At 35.2% G+C, this 27,181-nt stretch overlaps 1 protein-coding gene across 3 annotated transcripts in view; it reads right to left on the bottom strand.

The window, feature by feature from the left end:
- EPHA6 (EPH receptor A6) overlaps window positions 1-27,181 on the bottom strand; it is a 921,042-nt gene that overhangs the window by 107,658 nt on the left and 786,203 nt on the right. For all 3 annotated transcript variants that reach the window (XM_053565807.1, XM_053565808.1, XM_053565809.1), the window contains one exon: window positions 26,189-26,398. In XM_053565807.1, coding sequence (XP_053421782.1) covers window positions 26,189-26,398 — 210 coding nt within the window. The remainder of the gene's footprint in view (window positions 1-26,188; window positions 26,399-27,181) is intronic.

Raw genomic sequence — 27,181 nt, 5'->3', positions numbered from 1 at the left:
GCAATAATATCCCAGAAGACCTCAGAAAATCCTATGGAAAGAAAGATGGTTCAAGTGATGGGAAAAAATGACAAAGTAGGTAAATCCTTTTTGACTTGGATTTTTGACCTGGGGTTAGAGACGGCAAATATTCTATTTTCTACATGTATATTTGTAGATGTATCTGAGAAGAAAGGGTGGTCATTGTCAATTTCTGTTGAATTTCTTCCCAACTTTAGCTAAGGAGATGAGCCAATGGTATTTTCAAACTTAAACAATTTTTCCCCTTGTTTAATTATTCAATAATTTAGTTGTATTTTGGTGTTTATGTGAATATTTAGCAATATGGAAGTTCCTTATGTAATTCATAAAGCTAATTATGTGGTTATTTTATTTCTCAGAAAACCAGGAGGGTCAGGCAAGGTCTTGTCTGAGTTTGGTTGGTGGATATTACAGGTAACTTTTTATTATCTGTAGAAAGGATGACTCTTCTGTAGGATATTTATTGCATAGCAAATCCACCAACCACATTTCAGTATGTCTAGAAACTGCACCTTTCATCAAACTTGCTAACAAGTTGCAAAAAATGAGTGATTTGTCCTCCAGAGAAATAGCCAGCTGCATTAAGGGAAAGGCAAAAGAAGCTGAGGGCCTGGATAATCCATCAGCTAGTTAATTCACATCTGAATTAATTGAGAGTTTGCTTTACAGTTATTGAATATTTATGAAGGTTCCACAATGTGGTGAAAAGTAGATGTAGCAAGTAAAAATGTCAAATAAAACCAACTGCACGTAGTTTTTGTTTAACAGAGATTTTTATTACTTGACTGGAACAAACGAAATAGAATATGTTTTCAAACTTCAGTGTGTACAAAACCATGAAATGGGAGGTGTCTGTTAAAATTGTAGATTTCTAGACCAACCTTAGAGGTATTCCTCAAGAATGTGCATTTTTTTTTTTTTATTGTTGGGGATTCATTGAGGGTACAATAGACTAGGTTACACTGATTGCATTTGTTAGGCAAAGTCCCTCTTGCAATCATGTCTTACGCCCAAAGAATGTGCATTTTTTATAATATCCTCCGGATTATTCCTAAGCAAGTGCTCTAGAGACTACTCTTGGAGAAATTACCCTAGATAGTGACAAGAAAAGCTTATTTCCTGGGAGGCACAAGGTCAGAGATACAAAGAACCTACATAATGAAAAAAGGGAAGACACAAAAGGCATTGCATATTAGCATAAAGGACAGCATGGCTAAAAAAGAAAAAAGCGAATAGATAATAGATTGACGGACAACATTAAAGATATCGGTATTTTAAAGATTTGCTATAATGCTCTGATGTCTGTAATTTACTGAAAGTTGCTTCAGGGTTTATAGTTGGTGTAAATTCTGCTTTAGGAGTGGTTGGTTACTCATTCATATTAGGACCTCACAGCCAAGGATGTCTCATTTGCATTTTAAAAGGAATCCTAGACCCCATGGGGGCCACACAACTGATTTGGGTATTTATACTAAATCAGGCCAAAAGCTTTAATAATTAGCATAATTAATGCAAGGAAAGAGATTTCATTGGATAAATTAGTGGAATCTTAACCATCATATTGGATATTAGACGTGAGTCCTCATTGGTGGAAATAGTGGCATTCAATGGTTTATTGTTGAAACCATTTTAGTGGAGGGTATAGGAGTGCAGAGAGGCCTTCTGCTAGCCTGTCACTTGAGGGATGGAGTCTAATCTTTAAATATTTCCTAATGGTTCCAGCAGTGAGTCCAGGGATTTCTGACTGGCTGGATGATAAGGCTACAGAAAAAAATCTTGGCCCTGGGATGTTATTTAAGTTTCTTCCATTGCTTTTTATCAGGTAAGATGTTTGAGTGTCCCCTATAAGAGTGAAGATTTGGTGCTTTGTTGAGTTTATAGAATGAATTATATGAAGGTTTTGTACCTGTTTGCTAATATTTATTTATTTACTTGCTATTATTTGTTTAATAAATGTTAATAGACAAGCAGAACTGGTTTTACTTCTTATTTTACCCTGAAGCAAGATTCTGAGGGCAGCTGCTAACCTCAATTTTATTTATTTGTTTTTGTTTTTTTAGTGGCTACAAATATCTACCAAGAAGACTTTTTGTCAGCTGTCATGACCTAACTTGCATAGGTCAGTTCCCAGCACCCATGTAACAAAACCTCCTTCAGTTAGGAAAGAAATATTGTGACCCTTCTCTTGGTGATCTTTTTTTTTGTGAGAAAATAATTGGTAAAGCAACTTAGAGTTTAGTTAGCGCCCTCTCTGCAAGGCAGGTGTTTTCACTAACTTGCTCTTCTGGTCCCAAGAAGTTATGAAAGAGTCAACAGAGGGTTGAACAGAAGCAGCTTACAAAAGCAAAGAAGCTTCTTCTGGGTAACCCTCTCTCTGATGTACTCCAGAAAAAGAGCAAATATGAGGAATGGGGATAGAATTTTTCAGACACTGACCCAAGGCAGTTTCCAATGGACCGTACTTACCATGTTATTTAAGAGCTTGCCTGGGTGGTTCTCTGCAAAAGATTATTTTTTTCTTATTTTGGCTATCTTAATCCTCCCCTTTCCTCACTAGTTGCTGGTTTAAAAAAAGATTTAAAAACTAATCAGAAAGCTCTAGTTGTATGTTCTCCAATTTTCTCTGCTTAAATATTTTGAAATAACAAAATGCTTTCAGCATATCTGCTTAGAAAAGAAGTTATATCAGCTTATAATACCTTTCACATTTATTTATATACAGGTGCTTAGACATAAAAATGTTCAAATGTGTTGCATGATAATTTGTTTTTCTACAGTATAAATGAAACTGGAAATGGGAAAATGGAAATGTATCTATCTATGAGTATTTATAGCAACATCTTTTCTGAGGTGATATTGTATAATTTCAGAACATGTAACTAAATACCCTTCCATGTTGAACAGTAAAAATACCTACAATGTCATTTCAAAGTATTAAAAAGTCAAATTATGGAGCAGCAGATTAATTAAACCATAGGCAGTGTGAATATTTAAGAATCTTGCTTTAAAATGTCACTCTTTCAATGAAAGATATTTAGTCTGGCATGCTGTCACTTTTACAGTTATGTCATCTATTAGACAATGTTAACATGCAGAAAGTAAGAGATTATTTATAAATAACTTTGTATATGTTTGCCATATCTTGCCAACTAATTATCATCTTGAGATACATTGGTCTGATTAATAAATCAAAAGGGAAACTCAATTATGAATGCATGCAATCAAACTTCACATGCAAGCCAAAATAAGCCCAGCATTTGTAAGTCAGAAGAACCAGTTAGGGAAACTAAGATGTTAGTGTTCCAGGGCGACATTGTGTGGAAAATAATGCTCTTCAGTTTACTAGAAAGAGGTAAGTGAAAGAATACTTAAAAGACAAACTACTTGGAAATTACATATGGCAACAGGACACTAACGGAAATAAAGGGCTTATGTTGAAATAGAAATGACCGTGTCTTCAATTCCCTGCAGTTGGATTCAAGAGGTGTTTATTGAATAAAATAATCAAAGCCTTTTCTCTGTGGGGTTGTTTTTCGATCAAGGAAAGACAGCCTGTTATTGATTATGACTTCAGACACAAGGGATTGTGATAGGTTCAATTTTGTCCTCCCAATTTCCTACATTGATGTTACTTAACCTTCAGCACCTCAGAATGCGGTTTTATTTGGAAATAGAGTCATCATCAATGTAATTAGTTGAAATGAGGTCTCACACTGAGTAGGGCAGGCTACTGATCCAAGGTAGCTGGTGTACTTATGAAAAGGGGAAATTTGGATATAGAGACACGCACAAACAGGAGAATGCCATGTTAGTGTGAAGGCAGAGACAGGGGTTGTGCTTCTACAAGCCAAAGAACACCAAAGACTGCCAGAAAACCACCAGAAGCTAAAAGGCAGGGAACAGATTATACCTCAAAACCTTCAGAAGAAATCAAGCCTAGAGTAGAGTCTCTGATCTCATACTTCCAGCCTCAGAATGCTGAGACAATCTATCTGGTTGATTAAGCCACCCAGTTTGTGGGTGGCAGCTCTAGTATAACTTGGTTATGGTGGCCCTAGGAAACTAATAACAGAGATAGAAAATAACAGTAAAATCACAATTTCTCCTCAAAGTGCTTATGAACAGTAGTTCTATTGTGCACATTTGTAGAAAATTCTATTGGTAGAGTTTTGTTTCATCAATAGCAACCTTTGGGAGTCTGAAAAGAGAACGAGGTAAAAGGGGAGACATGTTACTCTGGCTGAATTTTGACAAGGTCGAAGGCAAAGGGAATGAATGATTCAAGGCATCAGTGGGCATCCTTGAAATGGGAGACCCTGCTATCCAAGCTGGGAAGAAAAGTGAGGGAAGACCATCTCGAAGAGTATGTGTGTTGATGAACAGGATAAAAGCTGGGTAAAGTGGGGTCAGTGGAAGAATAGACATAGAATTTCATTTTAAGGACTTCCACTCTTTTAGATCTGGATTTGGGTAGATGTGATATTTATAAAGGAAAAATATGGGAAGCTGAACTTTTAAAACATTTTTACTATGCTGATACATGTCTCAAATTCAAATAAACTGCATGTAGATTTTCCCTTATCAGTCTTCCTAAGTATTTCATCTTAAAAATTTAAAACGTTTCAAACACATGAAAATCACATAAAGCCTAACATGATGATCATCTATTTATCTACCTCTTTGCCCTGAAAATACAATATTATTAGAAATATTGAAGCCCCAGGGGTTCCTTTTGCAAACCTCATTTCTTCCCCTGATTCTAACCTGGTGGTATTTCCTACTCTGAACTTGGGGTTTATCATTCTCCCACATTCCTGTTTTATTTCCAATCAGAGCTGTCCACAGGCAAGAGAGCAGAAATCTATACACCTCACATCCCTACCAGACATTGGTCAAAGACAGTTCCTGCCTTTGGATGTAAATTCCCAGTTGGTTGCCAGCTCCTTTTGTTTGCAAAAAAGGTGGGTGGCAGCAGCCTTTAGGGCAGCCTTCTGACAAGGCCCTGGGTCCTGACTGTTGGAGTAGATGCATATTAAATACACACTGGAAGTCTGTGTATGTAGAAATGGTTAAAGGGAGATGAAGAACTGCCTATCACATGGATACATTATACTTTTTATTTATTTATTTTCTTGTGGACATTTAGTTAAAGGGAATGTTTATTCTAGTTTTTAATAGTGGATGCTAAGGATATGTCATAAAATATCTTTAAACATTCCCTAAAAATTCATCTCAGTTCGCAATTTAAAAAATACTATATTTTCCATAAAATTCTTCTCTAAGGGAAATTAGTTGAAGGATGAGAGACTGATAATTCTGGATTATCAAAGATGAACTGAGCTGGGAGACAAGCTAAGACATACACTCAACAGAGCACAGTTTTGTTTTGTTTTGTTTTTTGAGACAAAGTCTCACTTTGTTGCCCTTGGTAGAGTGCCAAGTAAGGTGGCTTCATAGCTCACAGCAACCTCAAACTCTTGGGCTCAAACGATTCTCTTGCCTCAGACTCCCGAGTAGCTAGGACTACGGGCACACACCACAATGCCTGGTGATTTTTAGAGACGGGTCTCACTCTTGCTCAGGCTGGTCTCGGACTCCTGAGCTTAAGGGATACACTCACCTCCACCTCCCACAGTGATGAGATTACAGGCATGAGCCACTGCCTGACTGACAGTTTGTTCCCTTGGGTCTGAATGCTCCAGGTGAGGGCTCCTTATTACAGTTTGGGACTGGGCTTGCAACCTGGCATGCTAAGACATTCTCACCAAAGAAGAACCCCTTTTTTTCAGGGTGCTTCTGAGTCCTTTATGATATTCTCATTTATCCCTTGCTTAATCCTTGGTGGTTTTATGAAATATTTTAAAGCATGTTTTGCCCTTATTGTCTTTTTTTTTTGAGACAGAGCCTCAAGCTGTCACCCTGGGTAGAGTGCTGTGGCATCACAACTCACAGCAACCTCCAACTCTTGGGCTCAAGAGATTCTCCTGCCTCTGCCTCCCAAGTAGCTGGGACTACAGGTGCCTGCCATAACGCTTGGCTATTTTTTGGTTGCAGCCATCATTATTGTTTGGCGGGCCTGGACTGTATGTAGCTAGTCCTTAGCCTCTAGAGCCACAGGCACCGAGACAACCTTTATTGTCTTTTTGTATCATGCATTTAGTTAGTATTTATTAACATTTTTTTAAAGTGAGGATGAGGAGATATTTACATGAAAGGATATTTATTTATTTATGTAAATATCCTTTCATGTAAATAAAGAAAGGATGAGGAAAGATATTTACATGAGCTATTTGCCCAAGCTCAAAGCAAAAGAGGCCTTGTATGGTATTTGTTCCTTTTTCCTTATCTCCCTTTCCTTAAGCTCTTAGATTTGTGATATTATAATACTCCTAAAAAAGACTTCTTTCTGTGATTTGAGCTACAGGTGATCTTCAGAAACTAAGGAAAGTCCTAAGATAGGGTGGTGGCCTAAATCATACATAAATAATGGTTTTTACTCACAGCATACACTGGGAGAGGTGCGGGGGGGTGGGGGGAGAAAGGATAGTCCAATAAGAGAGCAAAGGATTTTTCACTTCTCAGAGAAGTGCTGATTTTGTATATGTGCAGATCATGCCCTTTGTATACAAGGACTACAAGGGCATTCATGAAAGAAAACCCAAATGTGTGACCCTCAAACTTGTGTACATCTGTGTAAGCTCAAAGCGAAATTCAGAAGGTTGTGATTGGAAAGGAATGCTTAAGGAGGACTCATGAAATGAAAGCAAACCTTACCACAATTTTAAGACTTTTTTACTTAAGTTTAGAATTTTCATTTTAATGTCTCAGTTTAAGAATGACCAACTAACATACAACCCCCACCGCTGAAAACACAAACTGGTCTCCTTTCAAGGAAGAATTTTATGATCCTCCCAGTTAGGAGTTTTGAAAAAGTTGGCTAAGTTCATGAAATTTTGAATAGGCCTTTTAGTCTCAATATATGCAAAATCTGATTATTCTACTCAAAAATTATACAATTTGCATCTTGAAAATCAAAGTTTTATGAAGTGTCTTAGGAATAGTATCCCATTCAACGTAAACTCTAATATTTTATGAAGTTTGTGGAGCCAGTGGAAGAGGAACTCTTGAACCACGTTAACATCGTAAGATGAACCTGAGACACCTCTAAGTAAGCTGACTATGGTCAGGGAGCCCAGTCTTAGCGGGAATTCTTTTTACTCTGAAATTTTTTTGATAATGTTATAAAAAATCCTTCTTGATATTTTGCATTTATATGAAAAAACTCAGCATATAGGATGAAGATGCAGAAAAAGATCGAGGGTGCTATGGAGCTACACAAAGAGATGTTATTTCTGGATTTATTAAAGCAGCAGGGAACTAATATTTTCTACTTTATTATAGGAAGTAATTCACTTTAGAAATTCAGTGAAAAATACCACATCAAACGTGCACTTTGAGCAAATATGCTGATAAAAATGACAAGATACAGAAAAGACAAATTAAAAACTAGAAGAACTTAAACGAGACCAAAATACTGTCTTAAACATTGTCTTACTTCGAAGAAATTGGGATTTGATATTAGGATGTCATCTTTTTTTTTGTATGCTGAGTAGACCTGTAGTTAATTTAATACATTTATTTTCCTAACATGGACCTGGACTATTTTGAGCAATCCCTTTGTCATCTCAATGAATTCAAAACTGAAGCACACTCTGCAGATATTGTAATCTATCAGTGCCTATTCTGGCGGACACTTTCTGGTGGTAATAGCTGAGATTCTGGATCAGGCTGCTGTCTCAATGGGGCCTATTTCTGTCAGAAAGGCTCGGAATCATATTTCTCTTATAAATTGTGACTTACCTCACATTTCCTCTCTTCTATCTTGCATTGTTTCAGGCAAGCGAAATTCAAGCTTGCCTAAATTTACGGTTAGAGACAAGGGACCTCACAATCTGGTCCCATCATCTTTCAAATTAGAAAGTTCAGATGCATCTGCACTGCATTTCTTGCCAACGTAAATGGCGGGGTAGCTACAATCTCAGGAGTAGCGCGACATGATGCGTTTTTAAAAACTCTCATTAGAAACTATATTGGTGGAAATGTGACCTAGATTAGCCTCAGAAATTGAAAGCTGGAAAGCTAGTAAAAATGAATATATAGTAATATTTAAAAAAATCCAAGAGGACAGTGTAAATACCAAAGGGAGTGTAATGAATGGTGTTATATATGACTGTTACTATAATCCTCTGCCTGTCACTGTTTTATGGATATTTAAGAGCAGGAATAAAAAAAATGCCATAAGAATATATAGGTAGAAACAGAATTTAAAATATCATAGAAAGTGCACTACTGTATTCTTGAGATTTTCTTATGTTCCTCTGTTTGAGGATAAGAAAATGACCATCTGCAAAGAGTTCTTGAATGATCTTCCTTTGTGCTAAAATGCTTTATATTTGGGGGGGCTATTCTCAAAATGTAAATAAATTGTAAAGGTAGTCGTAGGATGGAGGCTCTTACTTGAACAATGTATTCAAAACTCAGTGATTATAGAACCTACAGAATAGTTTGTGGTAATGGAGGAAAATATTTAGAGTTGTTTTATTCAGAATTCATAAACATTAAACCACTTTCACATCCAACAAATACATTTGGACATATATCCATAAATTTGAGAAGAATATATTCATAAAATCACCAATTATTTTTCAAAGTGGTGCCTGCAATCACAAACTTGCTATTATCACTTCTAATAATTTTCCCAGTATACAGAAAATTCACTGTATATCTTAATATTCTCTTCAGGCTTAACCTTTTACTGCTCTGTCTTCAGTAGTTAGGGTTTAGTCAAGTTGCTGGGTTTTTATCTATCTTTTTTCCCCCCGTGAGTATCAACTAGATTATAACATACAGGAGTATTGGGTAGAAGGTGCTGAGGCCAAATCTGTAGGGCTCTCATGGCCTCCCATCTCTTTCTGAAATCATGGTTGTTGTCTTGCCCTGTCGGACATTGTCATGGTCTCTTCCATGTTCTCAAAATCATTAATTTCATTCATATGCAAGAAAACTTAGTAATGGCATATAAAAATGCCACTGGACAGTCTGCATGTTTTATTTTCTTTTCCATGTTTCTCTCCATTTTTCTTTCTCCTATCTGATTTTTTCCAATACATGGCTTCTCTCACTTATTTTAACAATTCCTTTTTCTAATTTTATATTTGATCTTTTCACTGGGATTATGTTTCTAATTATAGCTAAAATTTTATCAGTGGAATACTGACTAAATTAATTTGAAGTCCATTATTGGAATTCCAATATAAGTAAGGGAAACTTCTCAGTGAACTATTAGGAGACAATTTGATCCTTCCTCTGTAGGTGGCTACTTCAGGGTTATGAAGCTTTAATATGCATGCACATAAGTAAAATCATTGTTTATCGGGGTTCATTATAATGTACATCTTCCATCTTAGACGACAGTAAACTAAGAAAAACAAAATTGCTCTTCATTTAAGAAATCCTTCCTCATGTCCTGTGTCCCACGAATTCACCACATGGGGGCGCACCTATATAAATGCGTTATGACCTCAAACCTTTGATTTGAGGCTGATTTTATGAAGATTTTGTTTCATCATGCTTTTATGTCTCTTTCCCCCTCCCTTTGTACAGTTTTTATAAAGTGATCCTACGACTGCTGTAGTTTTCAACGTTGGATGTGGAGAAGGCATTTCACTTTATAACTAGAAAGATAGTCTAGGTCAAAACTCTGGAAACTGCAATTCCAGCAGTTTCTTCTATTCCCCCAAAGGTATATTGGACTTCAAGCAAAATCTAATTATTTACAAGTACCTTGAAATCCCACAAATTTTAGAGATATTAAATGTTCAATGACATAATATGAAATATATGTAATTGTTTTAAGACTCTGAGATAAAAATCCAGCACCTGGGGGAACTAAATAACTTTGCTGTCTGAGAATAGTCTTCACATCTTGGCCACGGGTTATAGTTATATCATAGCTTGAAGTATTTTCATAAAACTTTACAGGACTTCAATAAATTCCTAGGGAGGGGCATATATTTTTTCAGGCAATACTGAAGAAAAGTAATTATCACAGATATTTTAAGGAGCAGAAACTGCAAAAAGAAGGTAGCAAAGTGGAAAATACTGAATCCATCCAAAGCAACAAGAAGAAAACCGCAGGACTAACAATTTCAACTTCTTTATTATGAAGTATGTTTTATACTAAAACCTACCTTCTTTGTTTTATTTAATTATTTTAGTGCTGATTATACAGAGCAAAAAAAAAAAAACTAACTTCTATTAGAAACTGACAATAAAGTACATGGGCTAGATAGACTAGCATAACACTAAGAATAATGTCAAGGAGGTCATTACTTTTTGTCTTGTGGTATGTTCTTATTAGTGTTCTTAGAACAGCTCTAGCTTCCCATCATCTGCTACCCTCTCCTCCTCTCTCATCCCCTTTCCCTTGGTATTGACAAATCTTTTACCTGCTTGTGACTTTTGTTTCATTTGATGATGTGTAAGTCTGGGGCAGGACAATTGGATATGTGTCTAGATTGTATTAGAGCAGTTAATCAGGATGGGCCATAAGATAACGGGTTTCACAATCAACTGCATATTTATTAAAAATCCAGATTTCCAGATTATACCTTGCTATTCTTCCCTCAGACCTACTGAATGCAAATGACTCTCTGGGGCTAAAACTAGGAATTGTCATTTTAAATAAATGTCTTAGGTAATTTGTATGCCGTTGGTCTCAATAGTGGCTTGGATCATACTCTTTCTTATTATTTTGTTAGTTTTTATAATATTTCTGTACAGAGTGACAAGTTTCATTAATTCTATTCAAGCTGCAGAAACGGAGGCACAAGGATTTTAAATTAATGACCCATGTTTGTCACAGAATTATGGTTAAACTGAAATAAAAACCAGAGCTCCAAGTCTATAACCCACTGTTCTCTCTGCCATATTATGTCCACAGTGTTTTATTCATTACTTAATGACTCCATATCCATACAGGGCTACTGAAATGCCTCAATTATAAAACCTAGAGAGGGTGAGGTGGAGATAAGGATATAAAATAGCTTACTCCTCAACTTCTTTGTTAGTTGTTACTTTATATAAGAACACAACTTGGTACTATCGAATTTCATTTATATTAGTGGCAATTACAGTATTTTAAAAAACAAATGTATCTTCTTCTTAACTAAGAATCACTGCCAGAAAAATTTCCTACAAAAAAGCCAGTCTTTAGAGAAATATATGCTATACTTAGATTTAAAATGTGGCCTTCCCTTAAAGAATTTTATTTTTATAGCATATATGAAAAACAAACTTTTGAACTACAAAAGGAACAAGGTAATGCTTCAATTCTTAAAAAAATTAGAGAATTAAGGAGCAGAATGTGTTAGGACCTACATTATGCAATATATGTAGGCAAGAGTGTTCTAGAAAATATCTTCATATATAATTCATATAGCAGCTGCTTATTTGTGAGATGTGTTATACAGTGATTAAGAGCATGGTTAAACAACTGAATAACGTTCATGCTGCATAAGATAACACCCTGTTCTTGCAAGTTTAAAGAACAAAAGCAGGTACAGTGAAAATTTGTGCGTTTGATTATGTTAATGCAAATGAGGCGTGATCCGAATGTATGAAAATGTGGATGGATCATGAGTGCATTCAGAGCTGTTCCTTGCAGAGAGAGAGAGAGGCCAAAAGGAGACACTGGGGACAAGTTCTTTTCGGTTATTTAATCAGTGGCTTTCTTTTGATGTCCTGTAAAAACCATGTCTGCAAATATTTGAAAACATGAAACATATGAAAACATGATCATCCTGGTGAACAATTCACACAGACCAATCACGAGATAGCTAGGTGGGAAAATATAGAACATGGAGGAAAATGGTATTTTGTTTTCTAATGAGAAATGATACATTTCTGTATTGTTTGGAATTCTGTATTTTATCTTTAAAATGCACACATTGAAATTCTGTAATGCTTTCTCTGGTTTGGATCTCTCTCAATGATAATTTACAGTCTTGGAAAAGTTGATGACTGTGGAGCTTAATGGTAGGCCCTGTGGTGACAATGAGGAATAGGTATTGAATTTGAAACTCTGTGGAAGAATCTGAGGTTTTTTGGAATATTGCCCATAATTCCATTTTAAAAAGTCAGTGATGGTAATGTTTATTTCCTCAAACTCTTTATCTTTCATTTAAAAATAAATGTTTCTCAGGGAAATAATCTCCAGCCATCTTTCTGATTAAAGAAGTCACACAAAGACAATCAAATCAACATATTTAGTCACGAATTAATACCAGAGAGAAGAAATTTTAAATATACTGATTAGAAGGATATCTTGGAACTCTGTTGGGAACTATTGCTTTCACTGTTTTTTATAACCAATATCCCTTTCTTTCATAAAAAAGAATAGTTTTACTTATTATAAAGCAAAATACTTGGGCGGTGCCTGTGGCTCAAAGGAGTAGGGCGCAGGCCCCATATGCCGGAGGTGGTGGGCTCAAACCTAGTCCCGGTCAAAAACAAACAAACAAAAAAACCAAAATACTCATTGTAGAATACCATTAAAAGTTTGAATAACAAAATCTGAAAATATTTGAGATATGTTTGCATTTATAAGATATATTACCAAAGACCTAAATATCTTTTTCTTTGTTTCTCAGCCTTCAGAGACTTTCAATTAAGCTGTCCACTGCCTTCCACAAGGGTCTCAGAGATGAGAGACAGCGGGGATTTGTGTATGATACAAGGAAGTATTGGAAGAAGAAGAGGATTCAATTGTTAGGTAGGCACTTCCCTAAACGTTGTACAACGGCAGTGGCTAACGGACATAGTTTCCCATGGACTACCCATGTGACTTGTGTATACCACTTAATTTCTCTGGGCCTCAATTTCCTTATCTGTAAAAATGAAACAAAATTTGAAATATATATAATTTCTAAGCAGATCTACTGCCATAGATATATCAAGTCTCTCTACCTCTTTCCATTTTTTTCCCCATTACCAGCATATGCCAAGCACCATGATTTCCTGCTTAGGGTAGTCTGCTATCTCTTTCCGTTTTTTCCTATAAATCATGCTCAACATATCAGCCACAGTGAGCTCTTAAAAACACAAGTCCTATTGTGTCATCTTTTGCTTGAGATCTTTCAATGGCCTTTGTAAACAGAATATAATTTCTACTCCTTTCCATAACTTTTAAATTCCTGTGGGATTGACCCCTGTGTCCTTACTTGCTTACCACTCTCCTCTACCTCTCATTGTGTCTACCATCTGGCCTTATTCCTAGTTCCAAAATATGCCAAGCTTGTTCCCACATTATGAACTAGGTTTATTTTTTTCCTCCTTTTAGAAATTCTGATTTCAGATATTTTCTTGGCTGGTATTCTTATAATTTGCAGGTCTCCTTTCAAGTATCACCTTATTAAAGAAGTGTTTCCTGGCAGGCCTTTCACGCTTGTGACTCACTTCCGGTTTTTAGTTTTTTTACAGTTTTTGGCCGTGGCTGGGTTTGAACCCGCCACCTCCAACACATGGGGCCGGTGCCCCACTCCTTTGAGCCACAGGTGCCACCCTTGTTTTTATTTTTTATTATTTATGTCCAGTATTTACCTCACTGAGAAAATATATACATATACAGTACATATACAATTTATATAAATATATATGTATATATATTTTTTTAATTGTCTTTATCCTACCAGACTTAAAACTGTATAAGGAAATCTTATTTACTGGAATATCTCCAATGACCAGAACAGTGTCTGACACAGAGTAGGTACTCAATACACATATGTTATATAAAATCTCGGGGTGTAATTAAATATCAATGGCATGATAATGTATGCAACGTGATGTTTTGATAGATATTGTGAAATGATTATCACGATCAAGCTAATTAACATACCTATCACCTCGTATAGTTACCTTTTTTATTAATTTCTGGTGAGAACACTCATGATCTACTTTCTTAGTAAATTTCAAGTATACAATACAGTACTGTTAACAATAGTCACTCTGTTGTACATTAGATCTCCGGAACTATTCATCCTGACACTTTGCATCCTTTAACTAACATCTTCCCATTCTGCTCTCCCCTTAGCCTCGGCCAACTACAATTTCACACCCTGTTTCTTTGAGATTGACTATTTTAGATTCTACATATAAATGAGATCACACAGTATTTGTATTCCTGACCCTGGATTATTTCACTCAGTATAATGTCCGCCAGGTTCATCCATGTTGCCAATAGTTGCAGCATTTCCTCTTTTTCAAAGGCTCAATAGTGTATATTTCAGTGTGCATACACACATACACACACATGCACTCGTGTTCTCTATGCACTTGTTCATTGGCATTTAGGTTGTTTCTGTATCTTGGCTACTGTAAATAATGTTCTAGTGAACACAGGAATATAGACATCTCTTTGAGGTACTAATTTCATTTCCTTTGGTTTTATCTCTAGAAATGGAGTTGCTGGATCCATATGATAGGTCTATTTTTAATTTCTTGAGAAATATACGTACTATTTCCCATAATAGCTGTACCAATTTATATTGTTATATACAGTGTATAAGGGTTCACTTTTCCCTAAGTCCTTTCACCTACTAACAGGTGTTACCTTTTGGTTGTTTGCTAATAGCAATTCTAACAGGTGTGAGGCAGTATTGTATTGTAGTTTTATTTGCATATACCTGATGACCAATAATGTTGAGTGCCTTTTCTTACACTTGTTGACCATTTGTATCTTCTTTGGAGAAATGGATATTTGGGTTATTTGGGTCCTTTGCCCATTTCTAAATTAGTTTATTATAATTTTATTTTTGGTATTGAGTTGTATTAGTTTTTTATGTATTTTGAATATTAGCTCCTTATCAGATATATGGATTATGAATATTTTTTCTGTTCCATAGGTTGCCTTTTCATTTTGTTGATTGTTTCCTTTGTTGTTCAGAAGCCGTTTTGGGTGCAGTCTCACTTGTCTACTTTTTATTTTGTTGACACTTTAAGCACTTTTATCTCCATTTCCCAATTAATTGGCTAATAATATAAAAAATACATTTTAAATGAGTAAATTATGCCTATTGGGTCCTCCAGCTGATTGCATATTTATAGTTTATGATTGTGGTGATACTTAAACTCTTCATTTTATTTTCCTATTTATATTATTTATTAATATGGAAGTTTTCTTATCTGTTGATTACTGTATCAGTTAGATTGTCTCCAAATACAAGTCACAGAATCGTAGTGCCCAACTCTCAAAGGCTTACACAAGTGACATTCAATGAAATTATAAATGAACAACTGGAGTAAGTGGTTTCTGTTTTGGTGCAGAAGCTCAACAATTTCATCAGAGAGCCACCTTCTTTTGGTCTCCCTACCTGGTCGTCATCAGCACTGAGTTTGTCTCCTTAGGCTTATTGCTCACAACTGCAATATGGCTGTCACATCTCTAAGTGTTACATCCTTCCAAGACCCTCTTCAAGGCAATAAAGAAAGCAAAAAGCTAGTACTGGAAAACTCTCCACTCCAGCCTACTTATGGTAGACTTCAACTAGAAACTTTTCCAGATGTCTCTCTTCTCCTTTCCCTTATATTTAAGTAACCAAAATGTAAAACTTAAGTGTAAAAATAGAATGGTATAAATATAACTCATGTATAAATCATGATTTATTTCTTGGATATGAACTCATTGTAAACATCCAAATTCTAAGAATTCGTTAGCAAGAAAGACATGACAGGATAGTGTAAATATGCAGCTAAAAGGGTCTGCCAGAAACAATATAAATAACTGACGATGTTTTGCAACTTATTTGTCATTGATGTGAAGCTCTTTATGCTGGGAATGAGTGAGTGTGGAGTTTGGAGGTTTCAAACGTGATTAATCCCTTATTTCTTATATTTTTCTTTCCAGGGTTGGTACAGGAAGATAGCATTCTTTTGCATCAGGGATGAAACTAGTAATTAAATATTAGTAATGACTTTTATTTCATCGGTTGGTACCATTGACACTCTAGGTCTTAATCAGTAGGTTTGGATACATTGCCCTACTTTTTTTTCTTTTTTACTGCCCAAGTGAGATGAACCAATGACGTTATGCTCCCTGCTTGCTAGACATCGGCTGATTGATCTTTCACAGTAAATTAATTTAGTCTGGGTTTGTTCTAATATCACTGGGAGCAGGGAAAATAACTCTGAATTGGACAGTGTTGGATGTTGCTAACACAAAAACAATAGCACTTGGTATTTCCTGTGACTCTTGATTAATCATTATGGTGTGTATGTTGAATATCTTGAGAACTGTAACTGGCATTTGATTATTCCTCTTTGATCAGCATTTAGGTGAGGGACTAGATGTATTTCTGAAGTTTGTAGGTATTAAAATATGTGATTTTATTAATCATTAGTCTGGGATTTTATCCAGGCTGCAGGCATCTTTTTGTGTTCAAAGCACTCCATAGAATACTTTCAGAGATTTTCCCCTGTGCTTATGAATTTTCTACTCTGTGAATATCCTAACCCATCATTGTAAATGCTTTAACATTTGTTAGATTTGTTCCTTTCTGTTGAAAAGTTTTCATCTCTTTACAATATATTAAACATTGCTTTAGGTTTACTCATTTGGTGAGTTGTGATTAACAATGATATCAGCAAAGAAATGAATGTAATTTTATTGAAGACAACATATAATTTCCATCACTTTCTTTCTACCTGTTTCTTATTGGTTTTATTACTAGTAATTAATTAAGCAGTTATTAGTAGTCTATTATTGTAGGTGTTCAAAAGCTTTCAAAAATGTAAAAGATAAATCTCTTGCTCACCACAAATATAAAAGGTATAATATATATTACCTTAGACCAGTGGTTCTCAACTTTCCTAATGCTGCAGCCCTTTAATACAGTTCCTGTGGGTTGTGACCCACAGGTTGAGAACTGCTGCCTAAGACAGAAACAAAACAAAATAAAATAACTACCTATAAGTTACATGCCAAATCTTAAGTGCTGAAAAGAAAAAGTTTCTTAGAGTTCTCATGTATCAAATAATGCCTTCCCTAGAGTTCTCATATATCAAATAATGCCTTAGAAAAGGTCTAAGGTCTTTTCTTTTTTTTTTTTTAATACATATTGAAAAGACAAAAGGATTACATTTAAGAACTTCTTTTTTCTTTTCTTTTTGTACATTCTTTGCACAAACAAAAGAGGTTGTTTCAACCTCTATCTTTTAGCATGTATGACTGGGCTAGACAGACCTCTCCATCTTCACAATTTCTGATGGAGTTACCCCCCCTTTTTAAAAAAAGTTATAAATTCCTTAATTTTTATTCCTGGTACCACTACAACAATTTACAGGGCAATATACCTAATGCAATGCAAAGAAAAAGGAAAAGAAAAAGCCACAGCAGATAAAAGACATCAGGAATGTACATGTAATTGACCCTACATTGAATTAATCAATACTTGCACTTTTTGCAAACTGTTGCTATGACAGTCCCAAACAAGAAGGGTTCCTATTGAAGCTGCAGTAACTTTTCTGACTATGGATCACCATTCCTTCTGTGGCAGATTTTTATAGTTCTCCAATGCATTTGGGACAATTGTCTCAAAGTAACCTGCAGCTTTCCTGACAACTCCTCATTCTCTCTCTGCTAAGAACCGTAGCCCTTTCCCGTTGTTTGTAGAACCTTCTACCACCAGATCCATTGCCACCACCATATGGACTGCCTGAGCTTCTCCCACTAAAACTGTCTCTGTTCGTTGGTCCATAATTTGATTGCTGTTGTCTACTATAATTTCCAAAGTCATTAAAGTTTCCACTATTATTAAAGTTACCACCTCCAAAATTTCCTCCTTCATTGTAGCATCATATCCTTGGTCTGCCACCATATCTACAACTGTGGTTTCCATATCCTGATCCACCACCACCATAGGCCCCTCTACTACTGTGACCATGACCGTAACTATAGTTGCCACCATCAACTTCAAATCCATTGTATCCACCATCACCTCTTTCGCAACTACCTCTGCTGCCTCTACCTTCACCACCATATCTTCCTTTTCCACCAAAGTTTTCACCACGGCCAAAATTATCTCCACCACCTCCAAAGTTTCCTTTCTGACTCCCAAAGTTGCCAGATCCACCTCCATGACCTCTTGGTGATCATCCCACCGACTGTATCTATTTCTTAAAAAGAATTTTTTTCATGTCACAATTATGCCCATTAATACTATGATATTTCTGAACAATAGTTTTATCAACAGTATCATGATCATCAAAAGCTACAAAAACGAATCCTCTCTTTTTTCCCACTCTGCCTGTCTTCTGTGGTTTCAATCTTGTCAAACTTTTCAAAATAGTCTCTCAAATTATAGTATTTTATATCTTCTTTCATACCACCAAAACAAATTTTTTTTTTCACTGTTAGATGGGCACCAGGCTTTACAGAATCTTTATAGAAACAGCTCTCTTTGTTTCCACAAGACACCCGTCCTACTTTTGTGGTTGAGTACAGATTGGTGCTTCCACCTCTTCAACACAAGAGTAAGTCACAAAACCAAGACCCCTGGAATGTTTTGCTGGGGGGATCTCTAAATGACCACGCAATCTGTGAGTGTGCCCCATTTCTCAAAATGTTCTCTTAAACTATCATCTGTAGTTTCAAAGCTCAGACCACTGATAAACAGTTTTCTCAACTGCTCTGGTTCCTTTGGATCATGGCCCTTCTCCTGCTGGAAGTCAGAGTTGTGTTTGGGGCAACGGGGGGAAGTTTTACCTTCATTTTCAGACTGAACTTCCCTCTTCAACTCCAGTTCATTATGGAGTTATTTTTTAATCAGTCATTTTTTCCGATGTATGATAATCTTTTCTGTTAGTTTCCCAAGCTTCAGAGATGAGGGCTTTTCAGGAAATAATTCTATAGATAGTAATTTCCTTTGGTGTTGTATTGATTCCCATTTCCATCCTATGTTTAAGATCTACTGTTTTCAATTCACCCAAGTAATATATTTCACAGATGTTTTGTACTTTTGGTACTGCCCTCCCAGACCAGTACCCTTAGGATTTATGGGCTCTGAGCCTATGATACCAGCTGGTGTATATGGTGTTCACTCCTTGAACAGTTATTGAAGACTCTTATTCTGCATTTAGCACATGTCCCCTCTGGTTTGTTAAACTTTGCTGCTCCTTCATCTCCATTGATGTAGATTTGCTTCCTGACACATTGGCTTAAGGTATAGAAACTACTTACTTCTGGGAATATATCTTTTATACATTAAATCATTAGAATTAATCTATCAAACATTTGCGGTTTCAAGAGTGCTTTTTTCATTTAAATTTAAGAAATCTAGTATTGGCACATTGATTTCTTCCTCTTCATCTAATTATAATGCTACATATTTGACTAATTTTGTCCACTATCATAGTATCTGTCCAATGAGAACTGTTTTTGGTGCAGAGTCATTTTGCTGTTTTTCCAAGGTAGCATAGTTCCTGTTTTAATTGATGAATTTGGTTCATCCAGCTTGTATTTTATTGTTTTTCACTCTTCCAAAGTTTATTTACTCATTACCTTTTTCCTGAAGAAGTTATTTAAATCTTCACATCATAGCATAATGATAGCATTGCTATTTTCTCATTTCTGTTCTTTATACTCAGCTGCTGAATTTAGCTTTGCCTAAAAGAAGCTGCCGTGTCCTTTACCTGAATTTTTCAGTGAATTCTGTATAGGAGCCTGTCCTTATATTCTATGTAGGCTGCTCTATGCAGCTCTTTGCAGGCCAGCGTGTTTTGTGGTCTTTCTAAGGGTCTGCCTTTGCACTGAAAGCTGTCAAGCCCCCTCCATTTTTAGCTTGGCTAAGCCTCAAACAAAAATTAAAGTACAATAAAAGCCATTTTCAGTGTGGCCCAGATTGAACCAGGCTAGATTTAGAGTTGGATACATTTTATCACATGTGGTATCTCAGCATAGTGCAAGTCCCACCAGGAAGCTGAAGGACAGAGAACGCCCTGGGAAGATTTCTAAGTATCAGATTTCATTCTTCGAAATCCTCAGTGTAAGTGCTTTCATTCAGTGTGTTGAACGTTACATAATTTTACTTGAAAGTGTTACATTTTTTTTTCACTGCATAACTTTTAGTGCCATTAATTTAACAGAGACAAAATGAATTAAAATTCCAAGTATGTTTAACTAAAAGGTTAAACGTGATCTTCGGGCAAATCCTAATTGCTTATGTTAAATTAAAGGGCTTAAAAGCTGAATTGTAAAAAATCTAGAATAATTTTTTATCTCATTTGTATTAAAAATATTTTATCCTTGAAACTGGACATGTCTCAAGATGTAAAAGTTCACTTCAGAAAGTCAAGGTAATTCATAGATGCTTGAATTAGACGAAGGAAGCTCTCTGCCCACCCCCAAGTTTAAAATAGTCATTAAGTATGTTCCCCTCATGCTGCTTCATTATTTGTTATAATTATCCGCATGTTCAGAATAGGGTGTGCCTTCTTACAGTGAAAGGACATTGGGCTTTTCTAATATTTTATGTGGACTAGGGGAGGCTAAGTGTTGGAGCTTGGAAGAGGTCCTATGAATGCAAAGTAAATAGAATTAAGATGTTAACAGACCTATAATTATGCAGATTATGTGTTGTCAGTAATGAGGCTCTGTATTTCAACAAAGAAAAGACTTACATGGAATAGCTGCTGTCAGATTAAAAAACAAGATTTGCCATGAATAACACACAAAAAAATACAATTCCAAGTTATAAATCAAGGAATCACAAGATTTTTAATAGTATTACAATAAAATAATTCTTCTATTTTGCTTCGATCTTTAGAATATAATAATAGAAATTTTGCAAGAGGGACTTTATCTAACAAATACAATTAGTGTAACCTGGCTTATTGTACCATCAATGAATCCCCAACAATAAAAAGAAAAGAAAGAAATTACTCAATAATTTTTTTAAAAATGTGAACATGAACTGTCATTATATTTTAAATAAAATTTATCTTTTAAAACAGATGCATGTGAGACATAATGTTTTAATGTTTTTTTTTTTTAGGTAAACATGATCTCATTTCCATAATTGAGACCAAAGAGGCTTAGCATTTTCAGTGTAAGTTTTGGAGTGGGTTGCCTAGCAGTATTCAAATGAAAGGGTGCCTCCTCCGGAACTGGTTACAAAAAGTTGTCCAAGGGGATGTGTGTCAAGTGCAGAAGAGGAAGTGATTGCTTAGCACCTAAATTATAAGCAGATAGGAGACCATGTAATCCGATAAAAACAATCATGTCAGTAACTTTTCTATGGATTAATTTAGCCACATAACACTAATTATATATGCATTGCTAGGTGTGGATCATAATTTACCAGTTGCTCCTAAGTGCTTGCTAAGCTCTTCATAAAGTTGGCATATGAAAGGCACCAGTTCTCATCTAGACATTTTTTTTTCTTTTCACTTTTTAGCCCACAATATATTACACACATATATTTCTGGGTTTTCATGCCATTACCAAATCTTAAGGTCTCTTTGCAAAGGCTTGATATACTTCAGTATAAATGCCTTACAGAAAAATCTACTATTACTGTTATTGCCTTTCATGTCTCTTTGTCCACCACTGGTGTCTGCCCACACTTTACATGCTGTATTTGGTTACTCTTGGTCCTTCCTGTCTCTGTGGAGCCATTTATCTCTTCTTAACAATCAGGTTATTTTTGGATACTGGTGCAGGTCAGTTTGCTGCGTGGCTTTGGACAGACTCAGTTTTTCCCCTTTCTTCCTTGTAATTCTCAAGAATAACTGTGGCATGTGTTGGGAACGTAAAACCCTCAGATAAGAAGACACTGTATGTAACAGTATGGATTTTATTCCTGACCCTTCTAGAGACATCTCGAGTTAGGGAGTAAAACCACCCAATTCAACTGGAACAGCCTAAGCTTTGTTCCTCTCTCCCCTGGAAGCAAGATGTCCTTCAAAGCTTTGCCCAGTGAGTCATGTGGACCTGTGGGTCTATAACCCAGGGTGGGCTATTTCCCAGGGTCTGTCAGCTGTGGTGCAAAGAGAGGCATGTGCATCAAGACTTCATCCATTTTGGGCAGCTTTCCTGAACCTTGGGAGACCTGCTCACAATGGATGTAAGACTTCTCCCTGCTGACTATCTATAAATAATAGACTCACTTTAAATAACATGCGCTGAGTATATTCTTTCTCACTGGATTCAGGCAAGTAGGTAAATGGTGCATAGAGGGCCTGCACAGTAGCCTAGGATGCAGTGGACATAGGCCATGGACTTCTGTTTCTAGAGTTTGGCATAGTGATGATCTTAGCTATTCTCCATGGAGTGGAAATCTTCTCTGGGGATCGGTAACTAGTGAAACTGCTTCACAATTGAGCCTGCAAAGAATAGGTGTGAAATCTGGTAGCTTCATGATAAACTGTATTGAGTACACATTGAATGCCCTAGAGCAGGGCACATAAAACAAACATTCAAGTTGTAGGAAGAAATATTAGAATTTCTACTTATATGTAGTTGTAAATCTCACCTTTCTATTTAGCACATTTTATGATGTAAATAATACTGTCATATATTACATGTGTATAATCTTTGAATAGGGCTCTAAAGGACTCACTCATTGTGGGAGGGTAATCTCTCTTGAAACATCTGTTCTGGTCTGGCCACTCTGGTTTGCATGGCCGTTCTGCTCATCTGCACATGTGGACAAGCCTAGTAAGTTGCCATGCTGGGTTTTCTATTCACTCTATCTTTCTTTAACCAGTTATGGTTGCTATTTATCATGATATGTAGCTCTCTAAATTGGGAAAGTCATCTTTACAGAAAGTGTCTATTTATTCTGCTCCCATTTTGATTAGAAAGGGATAGCTTCCATGTAGCACACTGTTCTAAAAAGTTTGTTTTTGCCTTGAAGAGTCCAAAAAAAAAAAAAAGTAGTACACAAAAAGACTTAGCCTTTATACACGATGTCTTCTTATTCTTAAACTCTCTTTCCCCCAAACATTTATTGATGTATATTATAAAAACATTTACAAATACAAGGAAACAGAAATTATATTTACACAGCAAAAGAAAATAAAAATCATCTAAGGTTTAAGATATGTTCCAAGATAGTTATATTTAGACATAACCTCTAAAAACTGAGCCACATTTACAAGAATAGGTGAAGGGAGGCTGCTCTTTAAAGTTATGTTCATATAGATACTTTTATAAAACAAAGATCATTTTCATATAAATGATCATTATTTCCCTGTATTTTATTATCCAGAGTATGCTTGAGTGGAGGTATAGTTTCACCGGGCAGTAAAGTTTCCATCTCATGCCTTTTAACAGGAAATACAAAGAGTATTCGGGGGCTCAGCACATTCAGATAAAGCTCTAAAAGTTTTCTATGAAGTGTTGACAGCATGCCATGCTCATTCAGCATTATTTTGATGACTTGGAGACAGACTATCTGTGACCTTTGCCTGTAATTTTGCTTTATAATCTAGTGCCATTAGCCAGGCCATCTCTAACAGGATTCTCTTTCTTGATTGATAGTATCTCCATCAACCAGTTGTTTAATCTAGAAATATTAGTGTCATCTTTAAATCCTTCTTCTTCCTTACAATTTGCAGTTAATTAGTTGTCAAATCTTATAAATTGTATGCTCACAATGATTTTCAATTCTCTTCCCTCCCCTTTATGCCAACCGTCGCTGCCCTAGTTAAACTCACGTGTCCTTTCCAATCTGCAGCAATAATGGCTAACTGGCCTCCCTGCTCTACCAAGTCCTCCTGTCCTTCAGTCCTTTCTTCCACTATCGCAAGGCTGTCAATAATATCTTCTAAGATATGCATCTATTTTTGTTATTTCCCACTTAAATAAATCAATATATCTTTAGCTGCTATAATAAAAACCCTTTAAATTGCTTGGAGAGCCACTCAGGTACCTTCAAAATTATTCTTAAGAAACTTGGCCCTCCCCTGCTCTTGGTCCCACACTCCCATCAACGTACCCGTTCTCTTCCCTGCACTGTCAGCTCTCTTCTTTTTCTCCTTCCTCTATCTGGACTACCTTTCCTCCAAATGTCTGTATAATGAAATCTTCTAAGACCTGGCTCACATTTTGCCTTTTTTGTGAAGCCTTCTACTGATCTCTATGATAATGCTTAATGCATTGAATTGCATGGAAGCATTCGTTTGTCTACCCTCTCAAAGCATAAAGTCACTGAAGCAAAGAGCTTTGCTATTTTAAGCACCAAATGTCCATGTTTATGACACAGTCAATCCTCTGAGCAATAAGGTAGTTCTGAGACTTAAAAAAAATAAAACTAACTTGATTACGTTATTTGCCATTTCATTGGTACTTCTTAAATTCACAGACTTGTTTCTTAATCAAGCATAATCAATAGCTTTTAAAAGGCACTTTTTGGAGTGTTAATATTCTGGTTATTTAATTTACTGTTTAATTCTGTAGTCCAATGTAAATTAAAAATAGGCCTCCTGGTCTCTATAACCACAAAAGAAAGAAAATGCCTAGAGTCTGGATATTAAATTTGATATGACAAACACGTCATATATAAATAATATTTTAAGTTACCTACCAATTTTATTAGTATCTTAAATTTGCTTGCTAGTTTCCCATTTTAGAAAGCAGTTAAAATATTATTTAATAAGAGATTTCAAATGTATCTATATAGGATTACTGCCAAACAATGTAGTAGCTATTTCCTTTTTTATTTAATCTTCTAATAGATTGTATTTGCTGTAATTTTTATAAATATTAGAATTTATAGTGTATATATAATTTTAAGCACTATTCTATACAGTTGGAAATAATGTGCTTAATAGAAAAACTTTACATTTATCGTTCCATAGCACCAAAGCTTAAGTTATAAATTTGTAAAAATGAAAGAGAAAAAAAAGGACCTTGAAAAAAAGTTATTTTTCAATTAAAAATGAAATTAAAATGCTACTTTTTCTAAAATGAAGAAATTATTTTCAGAATCGACAGACTTAGTTTTTGAAATTTTCTTGTTCAAATTAAAAAATCAATAGATACTATTACTTTATGTATTGGACAGTGAGAAATTAATTTTTTCTTAGAACTATATTTCTTTATTGAATAATTAAAAAATCATTGATTAATTAATATAGAGAATTTCTACAAAGAAAATAGAATAATGGCATAAAATATTCCTTATAATATTAATTTGCTGTATTTGGGAGTAACTGAATACAGCAAGTTTTCAAAAAAATCTCATAGAAAATGAAATTAAAAGAAACTAAATTACAGAGTTACATCTTTTAAAATAATGTGTATGGTTAGAATAGGAACAGAATAAAAATATCTTGAATAGTTTTACTCACTAGTTTTTCATTGAAGCCGACTATCAAATGAGACAGTGGTGATAGTTTGTTTAAAAAAAATGACAGAACATAATTTTATAACTTAACAGCTTTAAGATAAAACCATAGAGACGTTGGGATCAAATTCCTCAAAACAATAATCAGACAGATTGAGAAATGAATTGGTTTAGGACATTCAGAAATATTAAAACTATTCGTGGGATGAGTTGAGATCATGTAATTTATAGATGATAGTTTGTTCTAAAGTTTTAAACTTTTATTTCTGTTCACATTTTACTCAGGTATCATTTAGAAAAATGGAAAGAGTATACTTACATATCTCCAGAGATACCTATATTATTCATTTTAAGATATGATTACTTAAACATTTGAAAAAAATGTCATTTATAATCACTGGTTTTTCACTATCACCAAGTTATTGGTTGATTATACTATTTGCCTATCGAATTCTATATGAAGGAGATAATTACTGAAGCATCAAAAATACCCCAGGCAAAGACAAATTTGTTGTGAGAGCAGTCATGAGATGCATCTCAAATGTGATATTAAAGTCCTAGTATATGTAAGAAAAAAATACAAATATAAGTTTTAAATTTGTTTAGCTAGGTACTCAGATAAAGCAAATATCTCTCAAATAATGATATTAAATTAGCAAAATGATAAATGAGAGCAGAAAATTGGGAAAATGAAAACAGAATTACTCTGATAACATTAAAAATAATAAAAATAAATAAATTATAATGGCAGATGGCATATCACTTACAGTTGTTGTATAAGCAGCTTCTGGATCATCTTCCAGTACTCGAGAGAGACCAAAATCAGAAACTTTACATACTAAGTTGCTATTAACCAATATATTCCGAGCAGCAAGGTCCCGATGAACGTAACCCATATCAGAAAGATACTTCATGCCTGATGCAATGCCTCGGAGCATCCCGACCAACTGGATGACTGTGAAGTGGCCATCGTGTTTCTGTAAGAGAATCACAGTTACTGAATTTGATTTATTGTAATGCAGTGTGTGTATGTATGTATTTAATAAGACCCTTAAATTTATTGTAGGATTGGCCCAATGAAGGCAAGCATCAAGTTTGATGACCATTTACTATGTTCATAAAGAAATGTAAGAATTTGTTTGACATACAAAGGAAAGGGAACATCTAGTTGGAAACGAAGAAGGAGAATCCAACAAAGGACAGAAGGGAGCCATCCAAATTAACTCCCGGAAAAAGTGATGTCAAAAGCTTTAAGTAGAATATTCTTCTTAGTAAAGTGTCTCAAGAATGGAAGAAAAAGTACCCAATGTACTCACCCTTATTATGAAACTAATGTAGGACCTTCACATGAAAGCTATAACCCAGTTACAACCTAAGAATAGGGAGAAGGGGGAAAGGGAGGGGAGGGAGGGGAGGAGGGAGGTGGAGGGAGGGGGATTAATGGGATTACACCTGCGGTGCATCTTACAAGGGTATATGTGAATCCTAGTAAATGTGGAATGTAAAGGTCTTAGCAAAATAACTAAGAAAATGCTACAAAAGCTATGTTAACTAGTGTGTTGAAAATGTGTCAAATGATCTATGAACCAAGTGTATGGTGCCCCATGATCATACTAATGTACACAGCTATGATTTAATAAAAATAAATAAATTAAATAAAAAAGAAAATATTTCAAATTGTATATAAAACAGTACATTTTACCCCATGACTGCATTAATGTACACAGCTATGATTTAATTAAAAATAAAACAAAATAAAA

Source organism: Nycticebus coucang, chromosome 16, assembly GCF_027406575.1.
Source record: "Nycticebus coucang isolate mNycCou1 chromosome 16, mNycCou1.pri, whole genome shotgun sequence".
In the NCBI taxonomy this organism is placed as follows: domain Eukaryota; kingdom Metazoa; phylum Chordata; class Mammalia; order Primates; family Lorisidae; genus Nycticebus; species Nycticebus coucang.
Note: the sequence above shows the minus strand (reverse complement) of the source record. Positions and strands in the feature narration are given on the sequence as shown.